Source organism: Psammomys obesus, unplaced genomic scaffold (assembly GCF_907164565.1).
Source record: "Psammomys obesus unplaced genomic scaffold, mPsaObe1.curated_primary_1811, whole genome shotgun sequence".
Taxonomy (NCBI): Eukaryota; Metazoa; Chordata; class Mammalia; order Rodentia; family Muridae; genus Psammomys; species Psammomys obesus.
The window spans coordinates 38484331-38508382 of record NW_026585895.1 but is presented as its reverse complement, the minus strand read 5'-3'; the positions used below and the strand labels follow the sequence as shown (position 1 = coordinate 38508382).

The following is a 24052-nucleotide window of genomic DNA, read 5'->3' as shown; positions in this document are numbered from 1 at the left end:
TCAAATTGTCTGACCAATTCTTAGGAAGCCAAGAATACTGAACACACTGGTTTCAAGAAAAGCAGGCAGAGAACTGGACTTATCCTTTTAGTTCTCCTTGGGTTATAATCTTTATCTATAAGTTGGCATGTGCTTGTTTCTTTCCCAACTATATTCACGTGCATCGTGTCAGCCAACTACAGGGGTATTTAAGTCATTACCTAAACAAGCACAACTAATTGGTTACAGTTTTGGTCAAAAAAGAAGATGTCTTTGAAAAGTCATAGTCCTTTTGTAACACATGCCAGTTATGAGAAATACATAAGTATTCACCATTCACACTGCAAATACAAGTCACTGGTCCTATGCATCCAAGTTGTGTTTATAAATACTAAAATAATTGAGTTAAAGAAAGTATTTTTAAGTAATTTGTCAGAATTTATAGATGACAGAATAACCTTATCATCATGCTGTTAATTTCAGAAAAGATCTGTCTGAGCATTTCTGCAACACAGCTTTCATAGAGACTTGCTCAACTTTGCCACCTCTCACTGTTCAGCTGAGAATAATTGTATTTGGATTTATACACTAGGGCGTGGGTCTGTCATTACTTGGGCATGAAGCACTCTCACTGCTTCCACAATACGCACTAATGTGCTTAAAAATATCTTATAAATCTTCTTTTCTTTAAACTTCTTTATGGCTCATAATTGAACTGTGATCCTTACATGTGAGCTATGTCATGATTTAATATTAGCCAAAATTAATAGCCAACCTTAAGCTTCTTTATCTTGGCCTACAAGCTTCCTGGTTCCTTTGCATTAATAGGTCCTGGGCAGTTTCTGTTATTTAAAGGCTCTTAGGAGTAAATGTATTGGTAATAGAGTACCACATAGCTAGCTTTTGCTCAATAATAAAATGCTGGTCACTATGAGAGATAGAGAAATGCTAGAAACTGTGCACCTGGACAGACTATGTCTTTTAACAGTCTGTTAGCCAGGGAGGAAGTGATACAGGTCTTATGAGATATTAAAAACAGATCAGATTTGGAACAATGAAAGAAAATGAGATTCAGAAAGGGAAGTATCTAGTTATGTAAGAAAAGAAATGAACCAGTATAACAAATTATTGGCTTGTTTTTCAAGGATTTATTTTCTAATGGAAAAAGACCTTTCCTACATATAATAGTCAAAATGTAATATTATCTGAGAATATAACATATATATATGTAAGTGTATATACATATTATATCTATAACATATATATATACATTTTACATATATATGTATAAAATGTATATATATGTTTATATATAATGTATATATATAATGTGTATATATATATATATGTTTTACACACATACAGGCACACACATATGTTATCCCTGCAGACCCATGGACTGGTCCTACATAAATGGGCTTGACCAAAAATGGATTGACTATATTAGAAAAAAAAATGATATTTGGCTTGTTGCCAGTCATCTCCAAGCCCCATTCCCTGACAAAACATATTATACCTAGAATTTTGACACACACTCTTTAGGGTTAATAGAATGCTTGTACTAACTAGAAACACTGTGTTTGAGCCTTACGTCTGTGAAGTTTCTGTGACGTAAGAAGTAGAAAGGCTGAAGAGGTGTCTCTGTAGTTAGGATCCCCGCGTTTTCATCCAGAGGACCCCGGTTCAATCCCGAGCACCCGGGTGGTGGCTTACAACCCTCTGAACCTGCAGTTCCAGGTAATCTAACACCTTGTTCTGTTCTTAGGGTTCACAGACATACATGTAGGCAAAACACCCAGACACATAAAATAAAAATAGATTTTAAAAATAAGAGAAGTTGAAGGTGAGGACCAAAAGAGGAAACGGTAGTAGGCACTGTCGTGCTCAGCTTTATCCCGTGAACGTCCAGCGTGTTTTAAGCATACCCTGTCACTAACTCAAATTGCCAGTGGGTATGCGTATGAATATGTGTGTTATAATTAGAACAACCCATCACTGTACATCCCAAAGTGGGTGAGTCTCTCCAAGGTATGTTCTTAACTCGCACCAGACGACTGAAAGAAAATTTGGCTGATATGATAGTTCTTGAAGGTGTCAGGAGGCTGCTACCTTCTAGACAGGTAGTTTGCGAGTATGTCGTGCCTCTCGTCATGTCCTAAGTCTTTCCTCTCTGAAAAGACATGTGACCTTTACCAGTGTTCAGAACCCCTGTTCACTAGCTCCACGGCCTCTATGGACCTGTGAATAATATCCAAAGCCAGTTCTGGATACTGAGTTTTTTTTTTCCTCTATAATTTTTATAACTCTCCTCTTCATTCAAAGTGATGGTTGCTGATTTTATTTTGTTATGAAATAGATAATTCCAGGAGCTTGAAGTACAGTTTTACTCTTACCTAGAGAATGAACAAATATGGAAATCAATGCTTAATATGCAGTCAGACAGATGGATTTACCACATAGCTGAGAACTTGGGTCTCCCCTTTCCTTATGCGTGTTGTGAGCATGATTTAGGAATGTATAGCATGTGTATGTTGAGTGTGTCTCTAAAAAATCATCCACACCACAGCTCTCACAGCAAGTCTCTCATCAGGGACAATGTTCAGCAGATGTGCAAGACTGCTACAAGCAAGGAAGTATTGATGTCAACATTTCATCCTGACATATCCTAAGATTAAGGGAGTGTTCTCAGGATCTTTTACCATCACTGACAGTTTGGCTCACAAACACTCCCAAATTCAGATCTGTACTAAATCACCATATCTATAATAAATCACCAATACCCCGTAAATTCCCAAAACAAAAATAAAGAACTTGCATCAATGTGTTTTTTTTTTAATATATAAAACATCTCTTTTTTTTTCTTTTGTTTTATTAACCTACCTTATTAGTGATTTAAAATTAACCGTCCTCAAGCCAGTTGGAGTGGTACTTGCTCTCGGTGATGCAGTTATGGGAGACTCATTTCAGCCTTCGGAGCTCAATTCCAGCCTGGGAAATATGATGTGAACCAGCCTTAAAACGAAAATAAGTCATCCAGACCCTATAAAATTCATTCATTAGGAGAACAGCTTCAATTTCAAAAGCTTTCCCCCTGCATTTTGACTTTTGTCTGTGGGAGGAAAGCAATAGGTTTGAGCAGAATTTGAATAATCACAATTAGCTGTCTCTCCATGCCAGCCGAACTGCCATGTGAAGAGGTATAGCTCTCAGATTTTCTTTGAAATGATCTGTGTTGCTCCAAGTATGTTTTATCAAAGCATTTTCTGGGGCAACAGATCGGAAAACATAAACTTTATGTAGTATTGCTCCTCCTCAGTTATGTCTCTTTAATATGTTCTTTCTTTTTGAAGATAAAAGTACATAAAAGAGTTCTGGGAAAGCAGCTAAATGTCATAAACACTGCGCACTCCCTCCCCCAGGGCTGAATAGCCCAAAACTTAGAAATGGTTTGATGGAAGTGGTGACTGCCTTGATCTTGTTGGAATACTCCTCCTTCGTAGTCTCTTGTCTTCTGTCTGCAGGAGGCAGACCCTGCCTTGCAGTCGCTCCTGAGAGGGAACGAGGTATTTCTGGCAGCCATGTTTTCCAAACACAACATTGAGACACATGGCCTGACAGTGACATAATATTTGAAGTAGAGGCAGTGCTTACAGATCCAGAACATATGCCTATTTTCCTATACAAAGAGACCATTTAAGACACTCTCTAGGTTTTTAGTCACAAAAGGCACATTCCCTCATCTTTTATTCTCATCTTTAAAAAAAAAAAAAAATCACCTGCAGATCACAAAAGTAACTGGCCTTCCCTTAAATGTGTTTCTTCGGGTGCTCAAAAGCCACCCAGTGACGACAGAGCTGAACTCCTAGACATCAAGAAAGACATGCAAAGCAGACCACCGAACTTATTATGAATATATTGCTCTTCCTAAAGATGCTAGCTGGTTTTTCACACTGGAGTATTGACTAACTGTCTGCGCTTGATGTATGCTCTACCAGCCTGTGCCGACTTATGGTTAGAGCTTAACTTGTTAGCTCTGCTTTTGCAGCCCATTCAGAATAACTACAGATGCCTGGAGATATTAAAATTGACTGCTCAAATGGACTCAGTGTGGGAGTTTCATTGGTTTTAAATTGATAACAGCTGAAAGAGTACATGATTAAAATGTGCACGGGCATAAGGCATACGGACTCTTAGGAACAGACTCTAGGACTGTGGGAAATGATTTTTCTTTCTTTTTCTATTAGAGTTACTTTTAGGCAATCTTTCTCTTAATTTTAAACTGCAAAACAACAAAAAAAAAGTTCAGGAGCTTAAAGAAGAAATAATTCTTTCTTCTTGAGTTCCATTTTATACAGTAGTTTTCTAATCTGTGGAGGATGTTTACGTGAAGCAGCATTCCAGAAGGTGGTAATTGTGCCTGTTTTCCCAGGCATTTGAGTTAAGTGACCTGTACAGGAAGCATAAACTGTCATAATAGAAGGGTTGGAGTGTCGTGTATATTTCTTTCTTCAACTCATAAAAACCAGAGCTCTAAAGTGCCTTATCACAGATACGTCAAACAAAGCCTCATCCTCACTTCCTTATTCCCTTGGGAAATGTTATTATTGTTTTCATTATTTAAAAACATGTTCTAAATATTTTTCTTCTCAAACAAGGAAAAAGAAAGAACAGTGTAGAAGGATAGGGAAACTTTCTCCCTCCTAAAATTAGCTACACCTTACACAAAGCAAGTTACATTAAATGTATTTTCACAGTTTAATAGTAGCAGAGTAAAATACCCAGTAAAGAAAAGAATTCAGATATATTTAAAGTTTATAAGAAATATATGTTTATAATACATGCCCTCCAAAGCTTATATTTTTCCAAGACTCCAGGCTTTTTCTATACTATTCTCTGCCTTAACTATGCTCTATCTTCAAATATCTCTGCTGTTTTACCTTTGATATTCCATTAAAAATGTTACATGCACTTCATAAAGCTAACTGAGAAAAGCATTTGGATCTGCTGAGGAACTATAAAGTTGAATAATACATACCAATCTCACTTTACTATTTTGAGATAAAATCTAAATCACTGTGCTCATTAGCATATTCCCAATTTTGCAGCAATTATTTGCTTAGTTTTATTTAGGCAATGATATTAGAAGAAAATTATAAGTAAGCTTAGAAATGCAAGAAAACCAAACACAAAAGATGCCCTAATTTAAGAAACAGAATAAGTCACGAATGATTTGGTCAATATGTGTAAGAAGATCTGGCATGTATTTAATTCTTAAACTTTGCTCAGAAGTATAATCTTCGTACCATTTGCTTCTTGAATTTTTCCCAAATTATAATCTCTACAGCTGAACAAAAATCACAAACTTGTTTAGCTTGACACCTTTCTGAGATGCACACAACTGTTGGATTATGCTTTTGGTATGGCAGATAGCTTGTGTAGATATTCATCTTTCCTAAGAACCTGCCACCAGAACTGATGTTTTCATGGGATATGATGCCCTTAAAAACAGTGCAAAAGAAGAATTCCAATCTCTTTCAGAGGTTGTTGAGCTCCAATACTTTAACGATTTTCTTATCTAACCATACTAGACAGGAAGGAAATTTTAGAGGAGATGTCATCCAAGTTAAACACATGTGTAGGCCATTAACTAGAATATATCAGTTCTAACATGTCCCTTTGAACTTATAACTCAAATTCATAGCAGAGAAGGAAAAGATAGAGTGGTAGGGGCCTGGCCTTAGTTAACCTTACAATGAAGGAATCTATCACATGACTAGAGGTTGGGAAATAAAAAAGTAGATGGTCTGAAAATAATGTCCAGAGGATATCTTAATATCTTGAGATTCCAAATAAGCTAAATGTCAGAAAAGCCATTACCCCTGAACTCCCCGATACATCGTTCAGCAGAGAGAATACTGTGTACTTCCACATTCTAAATGTACTGCAGCTTTAAGAATGTTCCAGTTTTGCAACTTAAAACTAATTAACATACACTATTCAAACTATGTAAAGGGTTTGACAGGACCTCATTTAGTGTTGTTTTTAGAGAAAAATAATGCCAAAAAATGGAAAGACTTTCAATGTTATATAATCAAAGACATCTATCAGTTTCTGCAATCAGTAGCTAAAGTGTGAACTTTATCAAAAGCCTAGATGAAACCTCTGTTGGTGGCCCAGATATGAGTCTCCAAGAAGTTACTATATTGACCTTTGAATTCATGTACAGACATGAAACTTTGACACTCATCTGAGACTTGAAATTAAGAATCTGTACTGGTTAATCAAGCATACTCTCTTAAGGCCACAAATAGCCTCTCATGGAGAGACCTGAGCCTACTGTCCCCAATATAACCAGACTTGAGATCTAGTCAAAGATCATCTATGAAAATTCTCAACTCTTTCTTGAAAGAAAGTGGTACTTGGTCAAAAAAGTTATACTTAGTTTTTCAATATTAAACATTGATTTCCCTTCTGGAGTGTGAGAGCTGGTGAGGTGCTAGGTAATGGTGAAACACAGGTTAGCCAAGACTCTTGCTATGCTAGTCAGAAGACAAACCTGTTCTAATTATTGAGGAAAACAGTGCATCATGAACCATCGAGAGCACTGAATTTTAAAATAGATTTGAAGTCTAGTTCTGTCTTTACCGCTTACATGTTTTGTAAATTTGGGCAAGGTGATAAAATTATAAGTCTTCACACATTCCTAATAATACCTCTTAGGATTGTTGACATTTCATAAAGAGCAATTACTGTAACAAATACTGATTACTAATGTTGTGCTCTATTTCTAAGCCTCATCTTAGAGAGCAGACTCTGAATTTGTTAAAAACAGATTGGTGCTGGTACAAGCTTTGTCTCATCACACCAATAAAGTCAGTTTCTTGAACATCCTGGGTACTTAGCTCCATGCTGAATCAAGAGATGGGCTTGCATTTCTTTCTGTTTTAGTTTTGATTGTTATTCATATTGCTTATTGACATATATACATTGAAACACTATGTTACTAGAGGGTACAAACTTCCATAATGCTTCCCAAATGTGAGTTAGAAAGATAAATGTGCAAAAATGCGGTGTAATATATCAAATGCCAGAAGCTTTAAGAAGCATTCACTTAATAAATTTAGGGGAAATTATAAGCAGAAAGTGTGGGGAAGATTAATGTTTCCTTTATTCTATGGTCTTTAGACTGAGTCCCTGAGTTAAAGTATTTGGACTTTGGAGAAAGAAATGGATAAGATATACAAGTTGTGAAACTTTAAGAAAGCCCGGAGAACACAGTGACTGGTTGGGATAAAACCCTGAGGATTTGATCTTAACAAGAGCTTGTTGTAGGTGTATAAACCACTCTAAGATAAGCAAATTTGTACAGGAAGTTTATCTGTGCCATTTTGCTATTCGTTGAAATCTTTCGGCATTTTATTTAATTTAAAACATTTACTGAGGACTTATCATGTACCAAACAATATGTAAAATTAGGGTCACAAATGTGAGAAACTTGTGCCTCCTTCTGCAAAATGAGCCTCTTCAGTCCTACAAAGTCAGCAATCCCATGTGCACAGCCAACATAACCATCTCCAATAGAAGTCTGATGGAAAGACATCAGAAAGAGGTACCGTTGAACAGTTTGCACTAGGTGATGTGATCCAGTTTTGCCTGATTCGTAAAAAATCCCGCCAGAGCTGTGTTAACAGCTTTCTCCTGTAGAAAACATGATTCTCCAGCTCCTAATAGGGGTGCTGAAGTGCACTGCCTGGAGTGAGGACTAACACATGGCCCTACTGCCCTTTGTCCTTTCTTCTTCTTTTAGACACCATTGTTTATACCCCGCCCAAAGAGAGCATACCACTGCAACTGGACTAGCAGCAACCTTGAGATTAGCTGTTTCCCTGCCTAGAGCAGCTAAGCTTGCAGGAGTTCCCAGGTGCCCACACATGCTCCATCCCTCTTGTTGCTCCTATACAAGAAGACTGCTCTCCTCCATGTGCATGCGTAGATATTTGTCAAAGACCTAAAGCACCATTCTGAGCCTTTGATTCTCACAAGGTGAGAAAACTGCTCCATTCCTTTGTGTCTGAAGATCTTTCCTTGACAGGCTTCACTCCTAGCTCATGGATATAGCTGTAGTGTATATCCTTTGTCCTTTCGTAGAATTCTCATTGACCTCAGCACATCCACAGACAGTACTTGCTCTTACAGGAAAACATAGAGGGCAGTAGTCATCATTCTGTCTCAGTATATGCTGAGATATCCATTTCGTCTGTATAGGCCCCTCACATCCCAATAAGAAGTCCCGTTGCCAGAATGATTACTGGGTTCGGAGAGGAGGCTGGACCCGAAACAGTGAACAAGATACAAAATGCAAGAGGATGCTCAGTCATCCAACTTTATGGGTAAATTTGGGGTACAATGAAGTCCTTTAGAAATGCCTGTGAATTGTTCCTTTCTTCAGAAAGAGCTGAAAGATGCGAAATGTACAGTATTTGACTAGAAACCCAAAAAAGTCAACTTGTTTTTAGAATGTGTGCATCCTGGCCTTCAAATTTAGGCTCATAATCTCTTCTCCCCAATTACATTGCTGGAACTGGATTTCTGTTCCTTTACACTAATAACTAGTGAGCCACATTGCTTCAAACAACCTATGGAGAATGGGTATCTCTAAGCACAGAATACACTCCTCCCCACCAAGCTACCTACTGCTCCACAGAAGCACATGACTCTTGGGCTCTTAATATGGTTTATTATAAAATCCTTTACCTGCCTCAAAGCACTTCTCATCAAAGCCACTTCTAAGCCAAAGCTGAGGACTAAAGAACTCCTTTAACAGAATCCTGAAATAGCTTTTAACCCGAGGCTGAGAGAGAAAGTGCTTTTAACCTAAAGTGCTTCCCTCTTAGGTACTTCAGCACATACCTAGTGCTCAGCTTTAGTGGCTTGGAGAACACCCTTAAGACCCAAATGAAAGAGACTCTATTATAGATATTCAAACCTGTTATATTAATACATTACAAGCAATATTTGAAATCATTAAGCAGTTTTACTCCTACTGAATTCGAGTCTTTTCTTATTGAACTCTGCATTCATGCAAATAAATTGAAGCCTTTACCACTTGGGATTTGAACAAATCTATGCTGATATTAGAGAAAATACAGTCTTCTTAACCTAGATTTTGCTTAATTCTGGAGTTAAAATTTCTTCGCTCTCTCCACCCCACAAAAAGTCTTTCATTTCTTAATCACTGGATGACGATTTATCTTTAGTCTCTATTAGTTGGCCTGAAAAGATAAATTACATCATTTAGAGGTAGTTTACTTAATTTCCCCAAATTTTATGTCAGATTCTCTCCTCATAATCACAATATAAACAAAAAATAAAATTATTTACTTCATAATAGCATCCACCCTCAGTAAAGTAGTCCTTACTGTTTAAAGAACATCATACTTCATAACCGTTTTAACTTTAAATGAGTTATTCTAAGTTGTGTGATTGGATAAGTGAATTCCATAAACAATTTTCTATTGAAAGTATGTAAAGAGTGGTAAAACAAATGGAGAAGCTAGCAAAATTTGATACAGTTGAATTTTATAAACAACCCTTTTTCTTTTGTTGACCCTTCCCATAATTCAGTACAAAACTCTATCAACTATCTCTGATAGTAAACACTGTCTCCTGAGCAAATATCTGCCCATATTAATTATCTAAAACTCAAGAAGCAAACTAAGGTTAGTTTCCCTCGATGTCACCTGACCATGTCACTGTCTTTAGATTCAAATCACTTACTTTTGTAAAATACCTCCTCTCACCCAGTTTCATCTCTGATTCGTTAATTGATTAGGTTACTGGAAGTGTGTAATGCATAAGTATAATAATGTAATGCATACATATAAAAGCAGGAGGAGGAGGCTGAACTTTTCTTGTCCTACCATGCAAAGTCTCTTTTGCCTTGAATACTGTATTTTTCACTTAGTAAACTCTGCTTCTCTTTTACAGTTTCAGCTGGAAGTCACCAACACCATAAAACTATCCTTATATTCCTCCTTCCCATCAATTCACATCTTCGTTCCCAAAGCTATTACGTCATGTTTTAATATCATCCTTTTAGATGATGGGCTGTGAATTCAGACACCATCTTATTCATCTCCGTCCATCATGGATAATTAATATCTTGAATGAGACGAGGAAAGAATGAGGCCGGGCATGGACTCCTGGGCTTAGAATCATGGTTTGTTTGTAGGTTCTTATTCCTTCATGATAAAACTCAGATCAGTGGGTCTTGCTCTTGTCCTCATCCCCTTTTCTAAGCTTTCTCTTCTCTATTCTTCTTATTCTCCAACTATTGGACACTGTTCAAACACTCTGGGGATGAAATATTCCATCCCCGTGGCTTCTAATTCCATCTATAGGTTGATATTCTCCAAACTTAAAACGTCAGCCTCACACTCCAGACTTGCATATTCAAATGTCTATTTGACATCTTCTTGGGTGCCTGGTAGACATCTCAAATTTATCCAGAGCAACCCTTGATTCCCTGGCTCCCACGTGTTCTCTATTTCAGGAAATACCACAGCCATGTGCCAGCTGGAGTCACCCTCCGCTCTAACTTTGTCTCTTTCACTTCCATCAGCAAATCCTGCCTAAAAATATATTCTAAATTAAACCACTTTTAGTCACTTCCGTTATTACCATCCTTATCCAAGTACCGTCCTTTCTCTGGGGAATATTTCACCAGCCCCCTGCCTGGCCTCTCTACTTTCCTGCTTGACCCTCTTAAGTTTAGTCTCTACACAGTAACTGCTCTGAGGAATCATTTAGAGATGTAAATTGAACCATGCCATCCCCTGCTCAACAATCTTCAATTTCTTAGCACAAAGCCATATTGAAAGTTGTGTTCAGTGCCCTCCTATGACCTATGTGTTTCTACCTGCTTTGGCCTCCAGGCTAGCTGGTCAGTTTTATCAGCACTTCACTGCTCCCTGGTCACTCCATGCCAACCACCCAACCATCTAAACCCACAGCCTTCTCCAGCAGCTCTGGGTATTTCCTGTCTCCCTGTGTGTCAATGGTTCTCAGTCCTCTCAAAGGACCTTAGCTTTGAGACATCTCTCCTGCTACATCACCAGCTCTGCCTTTGTTTATCTATTTCTGACTTCATATGATGTATTAATGAGCTCATTTTCTTTTCGCCCTTTATGTATATAAGCTGTGCAATGAGTGATGGAACTTTCTTACTCTTCCAATTCTGAAGACATTGAAAAAAAAAAAAAACTTGGTTGGATATTTTGAATGGATGAAATAATATATTGTATGAAAAAATATTTTCAATAAAACATGTACCATTCTCTCTGCTACTGCGATTTAGGCTGTGTATGTGTAAAAAGGGGAACTATTTTGTGTAAGCAGAGGGAAAAAAGGATGAGACAAAGTTTGCTGTCTAAAAAAAAAGAAAAGAAAAGAAACAAACACAGAATTCCATGCTCACTGTCCTGTTGGTTGGTGAGCTGAAGATACGAATTTCTTTCTAGCTACTGAACTCAGTCAGAAGTGCTCTTTTTACCACAGAGAAAAGCATGGTTGGAGTCTCATTCCATGCAAGTGTCAATGAGCAGGATCTCATACAAGGACACCCACCACGGATCTGTGGGAAGTAGACACTGCTTAGAAGCCTGAATGGGAAGAAGAAACACATCAAAAGTGCAGGGAAGAACAGCGCTGTGTCATCCGGGTGGCAGCTAACTTTCACTGAACCTCACCCTTGGTCTGTTTCTGTCAGAGACTCTGCAATTGCCATTACGGCCGGCCCGCTGCCCATCTTCCAGTAGAATCTGCAGACTCTAGACTGTGCGCCAGATTGGAGCTCTCTGGTTTGTCCAGTTAAACCTCCAGGTCAATCCTCCCATTGTGGATGTTGCTATTGTCTACCGTAGAGTATAGAATTGCTATATTTAGCAAAGTAAAAGAGCATGAATTAAAAAGTGGAAGCAGGCAGCATCCATGCTTTTGGAATTGCCTACTTGTTTACAGTCAAAATACTTAAAACTTGAAAGCAACAGGTTTTTTTCTTGTGCTTGCCTCTTATGACAAAAAGTCATAAGGCAATTAGAGGTTTACTGTATACTAGAGGTTCAGAAAAAAAAATTCAGCTCAGCGTTTTATATGTATATACCAAAGAGCAGTGGCTTACACCTTTAATCCAAGCCATGAAGCCTCACAAGAAACCCAAGTACTTTCCGAAGCACTGAAAGGACAGTCATCATTCACCACTACCCAGATGTCTACACCCCGTGGAGACGTGAACTCCAGGCAAGTGCTCACTCTAATCACCCACCTCTCCATACAGTCTCGGTAAGGCTTTGAGACAGTTCTGAGTGCTATGTTTAACTAACATGCCATCTTGTATTTAAAGAGAAGAACATGAGGCAGTTGTAAGAACTGATTTGAAAGAGAGATTCAGAAAAAAGGAAGGACAGTGGCTTCCTAAATATGAGCTGAACAAGGATGACACAGATAGGCATGTCAACACACATAGAGAAAAATTCACAAGGCCTTAACACTACAGGAAGAACTATAGGCAGTTAAGGAATGCTGAGTGTGGGAGGAATTAGTGGTCCCCCGGGGGAAGAACATACCGACTGGCTATCCAGTACCAAATAGTCAGCCTTGAGAACATACATACAAGGAACATTATACAGACTTCACAGGTTATAATTAAAAAGATATGTGTATATACTCACACATGTATGCATGTATTGACAACTGATAAAAAGGAGGCCATGAATTGGAAAAATAACAAGCACGTGAGACTGTGTGGGGGGAAGAATAATGTTGTAATTATATTATAATCCCAAAAATAAAAGAAAAAAGAAAGAAATTAAAATAAAGGCTTCGTTTAAACTGCTAATACACGATATTTTTATATGCTATTTTTACATGATAAAAATATCATTCACACATTCTATTATTCCCTCATCTCCCACATAAGAGTGGTGAATTCAGAGTGAATGTGACCTTATGTGAAAGCAAAGAGGGCTACATGTCACTGAAACACCTTTTACTGAAACTAATGTAATTAAAAATTTGAAAGTTCTATGCTAGGGCTGGTGTATAAACGTCGTTTCTCTGGCTTCATGTTTCATGATCTCTTGAGCATTTTGAACTCAAAGCTTCTCTAAGTCTAGTCCTCAGACTATGTTCGTTGTGTTCCTTCCATCTCTATTCTTTAATATTTTAGATAAACATTCATTTTCTTAATATAAACACAGTGCTGTATGTTTCTCAATTGCTAGCAGCTGATCACCTCAATAAATACACCGTTATCTCAACAATCGTCATCTGCTTTGCTTCTGAGTTGGGCGGTCAGGCTTGCTGCTAGTCCTTTCTGCCTCCCTCTCTATCCCTCATAATGTGTCATCCTCTGGGCTGTGGTGGCTTGCCCTCCTGAAGACAGAACATCATTTTGGAAAGTGTGTGGAGACTGTCTTCTAGGTAAAGGATGGTAACACTGTCACATTATTTGAACATTTAACTGCATGTATTGAGTGCTTCTCCTCGTAGTTTTGATTCATACAGAATCTAACTGACAAAGATCCCATTACTGGGTGTTCGTTCCATAATTTGTCAAAAAAATATACAGCAGTGAGGAGGGAGAATGAGCTAATTTGTAGTCTGTGAGACTTAACCTGGTTATGCTGATGAACTAACTAAATCGGTCAAAAGTTTGAGAGCTTAAAGATTAAAACCCACCGTCCTCTAGTTAAACTCGAATTCATTATGTAAACATGATTTATAAGTGCAGTCATGTGGAAGGTCTATTTATTTTTCTCACCAAAAGATGCTTTCAATGAAAAAAAAAATCACAGAAAATGGATTTTCTCCAAACAGTGTGTTGCCTGCCACCCTTGGTATAAATGCCACAGCAGTGGGATGGAGATAGAACGATCACATTTGCCAAGGCCAGAGACGTTTGCAGAGGATTCCAAAAATATTGACACCTCAGGCAAGAGGCCTTTTCTAAATACAAAACAAAAGTTGTTGAGACAGGAAGAAAAGATTAGCAGCGAGCCCACAGATGGGAATGTAGGTGGGGAGCTAGGATCTCGGGGTTCTGGGAAGGCTCCCATTTTTGAATATCCATCAGGAGGAGGAAAGCAGAAATAATCCTTAATGGTGTGCCAGGCACCGAGCACAGAGTTTAGGGGCAAAGCTGATCGTGTAAGCTTGCCAAGAAAACAAAATTTCCCCTCTTTCCCTCCCCCTCGTGTCTTCACTATTTTAGGAAAGAAAGTCAAGCACTTTCCTGTAATGTAAAGGCCTTCCTTGTTGTGTCCAACTCTGGACTTGGTCAAATCTGCCAATGGGAGGCAAGTCTAAATTTTCTATTAGGCTGGATGATGTTATTTTGTATCAGTATAGATGATATTTTTTCTTTGAAAAGATTTCTCACTTTGCAAAGTTGGTTCATCAGTCCTCTGAGATAAGTGCTTCATTATTTATGTTGAAGCCTATTGTCCTTCTGAAGACTTTTTCAGTTTCAATTCATGGAAACCCTTTATGTAAGAATGAACTTTTTGATTACTTAACCGACTGGTTCAGAGGTATGGCTTGTGTGGGGTGTGATGGAATCTAGAAGTACAAAATGTTGCATAGCTTCATATTCCTCATTCAGCTCTGTTCTTCACTTTTGCAGTAATTCTGTGTATCTCTCCGGAGAGATTTGATATATAATTGTTTTTAATTTATTTATTATAGTTTATTCACTTTGTATCCCAGCTGTAGACCCCTCTCACATCCCCTCCCAATTCCACCCTCCCTCCCTCCTCTACTCCTATGCCCCTCCCCCAGTCCACTCATAGGGGAGGTTCTCCTCCCCTTCCATTTGATCCTAGTCTATCAGTTCTCATAAGGACTGGCTGCATTGTCCTCCTCTGTGGCTTGGTAAGGCTGCCCTGCATCAGGGGGAGGTGAACAAAGAGCCAGCCACTGAGTTCATGTCAGAGACAGCCCTATTCCCCTTACTAGGGAACCCACTTGGACACTATGCTGCCACAGCCTACATCTGTGCAGTGGTTCTAGGTTATCCAACTAAGGACCATGCATGGAGAGGACCTAGATGCCCTATTCAAAGGAAGCCCATAGGCAGCTCAGTCTCCAAGTAAGTTCCCATGTAAGGGGAGCAAGGGCTGTCTCTAACATAAACTCAGTGGCCAACTCTTTGATCACCTCCCTCTGGAGGGTACAGCCTTGCCAGGCTACAGAGGAAGATAATACAGCCAGTCCTGAGGAGACCTGATAGGCTAAGGTCAGATAGAAGGGGAAGAGGACCTCCCCTATCAGAAGGCTCGAGGAAGGGCATAGGGGGAGAAGAGGGAGGTAGGGTGGGACTGGGAGGAGAGGAGAGATTGGGCTACAGCCAGGATACAAAGTGAATAAATTGAAAAATAAATAAACAAACAAACAAACAAATAAATAAATAAATGTTAAAAGAAGGGTAGGAGAGGGCCATTGTAATTTAGGACTTGGGATGTCTGATTGCTGTGGAAAAGGTGTAGTTGCTGTGGCTGGCTTTTGCAAAGAGCTTAGGTGCATATGTTCCACTCACCGATTTCTTCAAGGTTGAGTCGCTCTGTTCATCCTTTCATCCCATATAGCCAATTCAGAAGGGGTTGTGAAGCCCTCAGAGTCTAATGGTAGGCAACCTTTCAGTTCATATCTATAGAAATGATCCTATCCTCAATTCCTCTGCATCTGGATTTTAAATTTCTTGAGGAGGCACCAGCTTGATCCATATGATGGCCTTGGACCCTGTTGGATATGTGGGGTCTGGCTGAAATTCTGTACTCCTGAGCCGCACATTCTTGAGTGAAGATAGTAAACCTTAAGGAGGATATGGTTAATATGAGAAATATCGGTTTAGCTAATAAGTACTGAACTCAAACACTATCTAGTGAAATGTAAAATAGTTAGGTTTGAGGAGGTTATTTTGCTTTGTTTCATTTTACTTCCTGGGGCATTATTGGCAACGGGAGGATAGATTTTTGTTCTATATGTACTGAGTGCCACTGGAACATCCATGAGGATAGAGTTCTTGATGGGATACCCATATTCCCGGATTTCTCAGTACACTTCCTTTACTCCCATGTGACTGCCCAGGAGTGTACATCCTCACGGACTCAGCAATCAAAAATACTCCGCAGTTGATTTTTCTCCTATCTACGCCAAGCCAAATGCTGTGTCATATACTCTTGTCTGTCTAATTCATCTCCTCCTCATCTTCTTTACAAAACCTAAGTACAACCATCCGATTTTCATTGCTATTACTCTCCTCAGATCACTTTCTTTACAATTGCCCATATCTTAAAGGTAGTCAAAACCTAAGGGTAGTTCCTCATGTTTGTCTCCAATCATCATTCTGCTGCATCTGAAAGCCTTGATTTTATTTCTCTGTTCTCCCACCTTTCATGCTCTCTGAACAGCAACAACTACAAAAGCCTAAAGCCGTCATTGCCTAGTGGATTTTTTTCCATCCCACACCTTCTCCCCATACCCACCAGGTCATGAGTATCTCCACTTCTGCTTCATATTCATCTGCTGCTCAGAGCCCAACTCTTTGTGACCATGAACAACAATCACAATCTATGACTCAGGTTTTCTTCTCTATACAATTAGTACAGTAATAGTGTCTACCATCAATGCAATGAAGATTGAGAGACAGGTTAAATATGTAGTATGTACAAATGGGCCCCAAGTTGTAATATTTCACCTTCTATTTTCACTTTACAATAGGGAAAAGCACTTTATTGTCAGTGGGATTATATTAACAGGAATATATAGATAGATAGATAGATAGATAGATAGATAGATAGATAGATAGATAGAGAATGAGAGAGAGAGAGAGAGGACTTTCATGTTGCAGGACTGGGTAGTTCAAGACTCCCTTGCAGTACTGGGCAGCAATCTTGAGTCATGAACACAAAGAAGGAAGCAAGTGGGACTCCATAAAGAACTGTGTTGGCAAGTTCTGTTGTTTAGGGATTCACTAAACACACTGTGTAACATAAGATTTCCTTTTTTTAATTTTTAGTGGATTTTTTTATTTTGAAATTTCATATATGAGCACTGGGTCTACATGACTCCTATTCTCCCCTCTCCCTGAACAACCCTCCCAAATTTAGAATCTCTTTTAAATTGTTATTATTACACGTTGTGTTGCTTTAAATGATGATCCCTCCCATAAGCTCATATATTTGAACATTTGGCCCCAGTTGGTGGAGCTGTCTGGAGAATTAGAGGAGATACAGCCTTGTTGGGATGTCATTGGAGGTAGGCTCGGAGAATTTAGAAAGTCTCGCCATTCCTAGTTGCTCTCTCTGCTTTATTCTTGAGATTCAAGATGTGAGCTCTCAGCTTCCTGTCTTAGCCACCATGCCTAGTTATAGCCTGTGTCCATGACCTGAACCCTCTGAAACTTAAGCCGGAGCATAATTCATTCTTCTGTAAGTTGCCTTGTTCATAGTGTTGTATCACAACAACAGAAAAGTAACTAACAAAGAAGTATATACATACACACATACATACACATACACAGAGATATATTTAACCATGTGAATCTGTTTGGTTTTGTTCATGTGTACATAAGTCCAGGACTCACCATTTGGGATGGACAGCCTAACATACTATATTTTGAACTTGGAATGTATTTACCAGACTGTCGTGCAGCATCTGTATGAACCAGGCTTGGCTTAGTGTGAGTACACAGGAAATAAGTGTTTACTGCAATAGTTCAAATTACATTTTGTTGAAAGTCCTATAGGAAGTGTATATTAATCTATCGATAGTTCCAGGCTATAAAGCAGCATGTTTTATGTAGTGAATCTGGCATATTTTATGTAGTGAATGAATGGGTGAATGAATGAATGAATGAATGAATGAATGAATGAATGAAACTTTGCATTCTCTACAATACTCAGCATAGTCTAGGTGATTGCTGATATCTACTGCATTGAGTTGGGTAGAATTGCAAACACAAAATAAGAAATGTCATAATATTTTGTAAGGAAAAGCAAGTATAAATGTTAAGGTGTAAACAACTTCCTTTGGGATCTCTCCATATATACTGAAATAAAACGTAGCATACACTTCCTAAGTTGTGGCTAATTTCATGTCTTTTTGGATTTTTTTTCCTCCTTCGGTCTCAGTTTTCTTGTTCTGCCCCTTCTTGTCCTTTTAATCTGACAGCACAGGTTAAGTCATCTTTCACAATAAGCCTGAACTCCAGCTGAAGTTGAATCAGTGAGCTGTTGCTGAATAACAAACAAAACTTTGCAACCTATGGCAGGCACTTCTACAGTGGGGGTGTGGTACATGTGACCTAGAACAGGCTGGCTGTGCGGGTCTGCTTTATATGCAGTCTGGTGGAACTTCTAAACACTGGCTGCAGTTCAGGCCATAGTTATTTATTCTTGAGGCTGGGATGACTGGGCAGTAGCTAGCCAGGGAAGATTTTCTTTGAGCAACCACACAGAAGTGCCAAGGCGAGGAGAAGGCTGCAATAGTCTGTATGACTTTTCATCCGGGACAGAACTGATACATTTCTGTTCATATCACACCACACCAAGCCATCTGCAGATCAAGCCCCGGATCAAAGGACAAGAGAAGAAATAAATGTTATCTCCTCCAATGAATGGAAGCTTATGGTCACATGGTAGGGAATATAAAACCACAGTCTAACTACAAGGAAGTCAAAAAACCATGAACAAAACAAAAGCCATACTCTCATCCTGACTTGCTACTCACAACATTTTTCCTAGACTCCTTACTACCCATTTAACTAAGACCCTGGTTTCTAATCAACCCCACCTCTATGCCCCCGTGCACAAACCATCAGAGAGAATGACTCAAACAGAACTAATACACACTTAATTTTAAATGCTCAGCAACCTGCTTGTGTCACTCCATATTGGTTAGGGTGCTTTTGGGTGCAAGTCATAGATGATCCTGTTTAAAATAATGGCATGTAGGAAATGTAGAGCAGTGTTTCAACTTTGGCATATGACATGTTCCATAGCTGTCTTTTTTATTATTATCATTTATTACAATGTATTCACTTTTTATCCTGGCTGTGACCCCCTGCCTCCACTCCTCCTAATCCCACCCTTCCTCCCTGTTCTCACCCTATGCCCCTCGCCTAGTGCACTGATAGGGGAGGTTCTTTCTCCCCTTCTATCTGACCTCATCCTATCAGATCTCATCAGGGCTGGTTATATTATCTTCTCTGTGGCCTGGCAAGGCTGTACCCGCTCTGCCCGAGGGGGAGGTGATCAGAGAGCCTGCCACTGAGTTCATGCCAGAGAAAGTCCCTGCTCCCCTTACTAGGGAACCCACTTGGAGACTGAGTTATGGCCACATCTGAGCTGGGGTTTTAGGTCCTCTCCATGCATGGTCCTTTGTTGGGGTATCATTTTCTTCAGGGCCCCCAAGGCTCAGTATTTTTGGTTCTGTTGGTCTCCTTTTAGAGCTCCTGTCCCCAGCAGGTCTTTCTATCTCCCACTTCTTTCATAAAATTCCATGCATTCTGCCCAAAGTTTGTCTGTAAGTCTCAGTCTCTGCTTCGATACCTTGATCAGTAGAGTCTTTCAGAGGCTGTCTGTGGTAGGCTCCTGTCCTGTTCCCTGTCTTCTCCTGCTTCCGGTGTCTATAGTGTTTGCCCTTCTGAATGAAAATTGAGCATCTTCCCTCGGGCCTTCCTCAACCATATTCGTAGCAGCTCTATTCATAATAGCAAGAATCTGGAAACAACCTAGATGTCCCTCAATGGAAGAATGGAATACTACTCAGCTATTAAAAACAAGGATATCATGAAATTTGCAGGCAAATGGTAGAAGCTAGAAAAGATCATCTTGAGTGAGGTAACCCAGAAACAGAAAGATACACATGGTATATACTCATGAATACGTGGTTGTTAGCCATTAATTTCTTGTTATTTGTTTTTTATATTAAATAGAATAAGATTTTAATTAAATTTTTATTTTTATATTAATTCTAATTTATTAACTTTGTGTTCTAGATGTAGCCCCTTCCCTCTTTCCCTCCCAATCCCACCCTTCTTCCTTCATCTCCTCCCATGCCCCTCTCCAAGTCCACTGATAGAGGAGGTCCTCCTCCCTTTCCATCTGACCCTAGCTTATCAGGTCTCATCAGGACTGGCCTGGAAAGGCTGCTCTCCACTCAGGGGGAGGTGATCAAAGATCCACATTGTTTTCTTTTAAAAAAAAGTTAGCCTTTGTTCTCAAGCTTGTCCCATTGTCACAAGAACGCTACAGCTGACCCAAGCCCTGTCACAAGGTGATGTTCCAGGTGAGAACAAGGAAAAGAAAGTATCTCCCTCTTTACAATCTTTTTTTTTTTATAAGGGAAGAAATCCCCAAGTCACCTTTCTATGTTGTTTGTCCAGACTGTCCCATTCAGGGATTTAGATCAGTCTAGGGTTATGTCTTATGAATTCTATGACGTTTCTTTTGATTGATTTTGTGTGCATACGAATTCCTTGTGTGTGGAGGGATGTCTGCATACTACTTTTGCTGTATAGAGGTCATAGGAAATTCTTCAGTAGCTGTTTTCTACTTCCACCATGTAAATGAGAGGAATTTCACATCGGTGGGTTGGCAGCAAGTACTGTTACCCGTTGAGCCATTTGACCAGCCTAAACGAGTTCTGAGAACAAGGAAGGAACTTATAAAGGAAGGACTTAGTTACAGGAGACCATGAGTGTCTGGCAAATGCTAAGCCTAGTTGAGAAAATATAGGATACTTTATAATACAATCCTCGTCTTCTTTTGAAGTGTAATTCATCAAGATTTCCATAAACTATGACATTTTTTTCCTAAATGAGATACCGTGGTCATACTGTGATTCTACCAAGTGTTGGCACAGTGTGCCCTCCATTTCTCCAAATGCGCCTTGTATCCCTCTCTTAGCTTTCTACCCAAGTCCTACTTATATCTGAGGACTTGGCTTCTCTCTGAGAAGTTGTTCATTGGTAAGGCTGGTCTGCCCCATATTCTCCTACAATGCACCTTTGCTACCCTAGTAGACATAGCATATTTCATGTTAGTATGTTCTTCCCCTTTCCATTGGTGTCAGTATCCTACATAAGACACATTCAGAACAGCGTGTGGTGTCATAATACTTATATGGGAGATTCTGGGGTTACAGGGCTACAGAATACACACTCATGATTGTCTTTCACAGATAACTGAGTGTTTTAAAGAGGAAATTTAAGAGACGGAAGCAAAATCTCCAGGCACACCCCAGTCACTTTTCTATGTTGCTTGTCCGGACCGTCCCATTTCCTTATTTTTCTCTTACATCCACAGGAAAAAGTACACAAAACAAGGCTCTATAGAAATTTAATACTCACTTCATGACAGCATCTACTTTCCTTGAATGACTTCCATCCAAAGGAATTCTGTCTCTGTCTCTCTGTCTCTGTATCTCTCTGTGTGTCTCTCTGTCTCTGTCTGTCTCGCTACAAGGCATGGAAAGACATACACCTATACTGGCAGGCATCGTTATTAGCATTCAGCACTGTTCATGACACCTGTTGTATCAACTCTACAGTTGATACAGTGTTTTACAACTTAAAATGCCTGCTTCATGTTGTGTAGATAGAAGAGTCAATCAACATGTGTACAAGAAACGTAAATTATGCAAGCTGCTAATAGGTTTGCATGTTGCAGTAAAGTTTCCTGGCTATGACCTCTAGCCAACTTAAAATATTTGATCTCAAGTCCTAGGCAATTTTTCTTAGGTAATATTTATGTCACTCTGTGTTATAGAAATGATCACTATTTGGAACAAATCTCTGCTACTTCATCAAGTGTTCAAAGGAGATACAATTGTTTGCTATTTCTTTATACTGGGTTTTGAGTTTATCTTCTTCCTGTCTCTTGCATAAACATACATATTTCCACACTGGATTGTGCTATTAATAGTGCATTAGCCTAACTTGATTCCCTCCATGTTGTTTTTGCCAGCACACCCCAATACATTTTCCTAAGTAATAGATGATAATCCAACTTCCTTGAGATCTGTTTCTTCATCTCAAAATAATTTGTCACATAGCATTGTGTTATGCACTATTATATATTTTCTTCCTATTTCTGTATATGCAAATTTCTTCTACAATACATCCACTGACAATTCAAAACACTTTTAGTTAACTTCCATTATGCGCTAAACATTTTATGGGTCTTGGAGCTCCATAGTAATTGTATGATTCTGACACTTCTGGATTTGAAGTCTAAGCAAGTTCAACAAACTACACAGTCAACATAGGTCTAACGTCATATGGAGAGAAGTCCAGCCCAAATAAAGCAGAGATATTGGTGTAGAAAATGGAGTTGAGCGGCACCAATCTTTGAGAGGTGGCTGGAAAGGACTATAATAAGAAATATCTGTTAATGAAGTCATCCTTTGATGGAATCAGAGCCCTCATGATCCAATCACCTCTCAATATCACCCCCAGCTGGGAATGGCACTTTCAGAAGACAGTTTAAATCCAAGACACAATTCCATTAATCATAAATGCAAAAATGCTGCTCAAGGAAGCACCTCTCTTATTCTAAATGAAAGGGAAGGGCTGGGGTCTCAGAGCCCACTCTGAGCAGCATAGTTGAGAGAGTCCCTCTGAAACAAAAGAATCTTAACAAAATGAGTCTGAGGACTATTATCTTTTCCACCCTCTTACAGAAACTCACATATGCATGGCTCTAACAGATAAAAACACTTTAAATCACTTTAATACATGTCCTAACCTCTGTTTAACTTTGTTTAATTTGATGTTGCTGAGCTGCTTTGACCACTGGCCCTGTTTTTCTGCAGCATCTGTTGGACAACCTGAGGAACAGCTCTTCGGGAAGTCTTTTTCATAGAGATGCCAAGCTAACATAGGAAAGTTCTGAGCTGAGACTTGTCAGAAAGGCAATGCTCGAATGTGACAAAAGGGTGGGCATCCAAGGCAGGAGAAACTCCAAGCTATTTACTTTATAAGACTTACCTTGCTGTTTTCTATCTGCCTTATCAAATACCTCTACAGAAGGAATGCCTTCAATACACTAACCAAACTATATTCTTGGTAACTGCTAATAAACTCATAAAACATGAAGCATTCCAAACACAGGAAGCCGAGTTGCTTCATGGGAACTACCTCAGTTCCTTTTGCATTATTTCATAGACAACAGAGTTCAGTCTCTTAGAAACTGTAACTCACTTTTTACCAGTGCCTAATCAATGGCCATGTTAGTTTTCTTACCCTGAGATCAGGATTCTATTCCATAAAGAAGGGATGCACAGACTTTATACATCTGCCATAGACAATTTGAAATTAAAGCAAAAATCAATTCCTATGCAAGATGAAGATCTCAATATTGGCTATGGAAGCAGAATCAAATTAAAGAACAACGCAGGCTTGGATTTTAATGAAGCTCATCTTTGTTTCGTTTGCAGATCAAATTTTTGGCTCTCATCTGCACACAGTGTGTGAACGAGAACATTCCACAGTTCCATGGTTTGTAAAGCAATGCATTGAAGCTGTTGAAAAAAGAGGTGGGTAACTAAATATGCAGCATTGCTGAGTCCTTTGAACAGCTAGGGCTCAAGTTCACAGTGCCACCCGAATCCTCTGGGAAGTCATGCAATTAAAACTTGACTTTTGTTAATCGGTTAAGAGGATCTAGTTTCTTATTAACTTCAGTTTGTTTTTACAATAGGGACATTAACAATTCTCACTAATGTTCTGTGTTTTTCTTTTAATATTTTGTCTGTCTGACATACTGTTGAATCAATTGCAAACTTCTTGTTTCCAAGCCAGTGATAAAACATTCATAAAATATCAGCACTCGCGGTGTTAGAACCCTCTAACATTCTTGCTGGTAGATATGCCAGAACAATTTTGGTAAAGCCCCAGCATTACCCAAGTGAAGTAAACAGTGTTTCTACTCACAGACAGTGATACGCCATTTTCCACATGGTTCTGTTCTGTAGAGATTACAGCTAGCAGGGTTTCCTGGAACAATTAACAGAT

General features: G+C 39.1%; 1 protein-coding gene across 1 annotated transcript in view; it reads left to right on the top strand.

The window, feature by feature from the left end:
- The window catches only part of Arhgap15 (Rho GTPase activating protein 15), a 528611-nt gene that overhangs the window by 288292 nt on the left and 216267 nt on the right, over positions 1–24052 (top strand). Inside the window, exon 9 of the mRNA XM_055599722.1 lies at positions 23476–23574. Coding sequence (XP_055455697.1) covers positions 23476–23574 — 99 coding nt within the window. The remainder of the gene's footprint in view (positions 1–23475; positions 23575–24052) is intronic.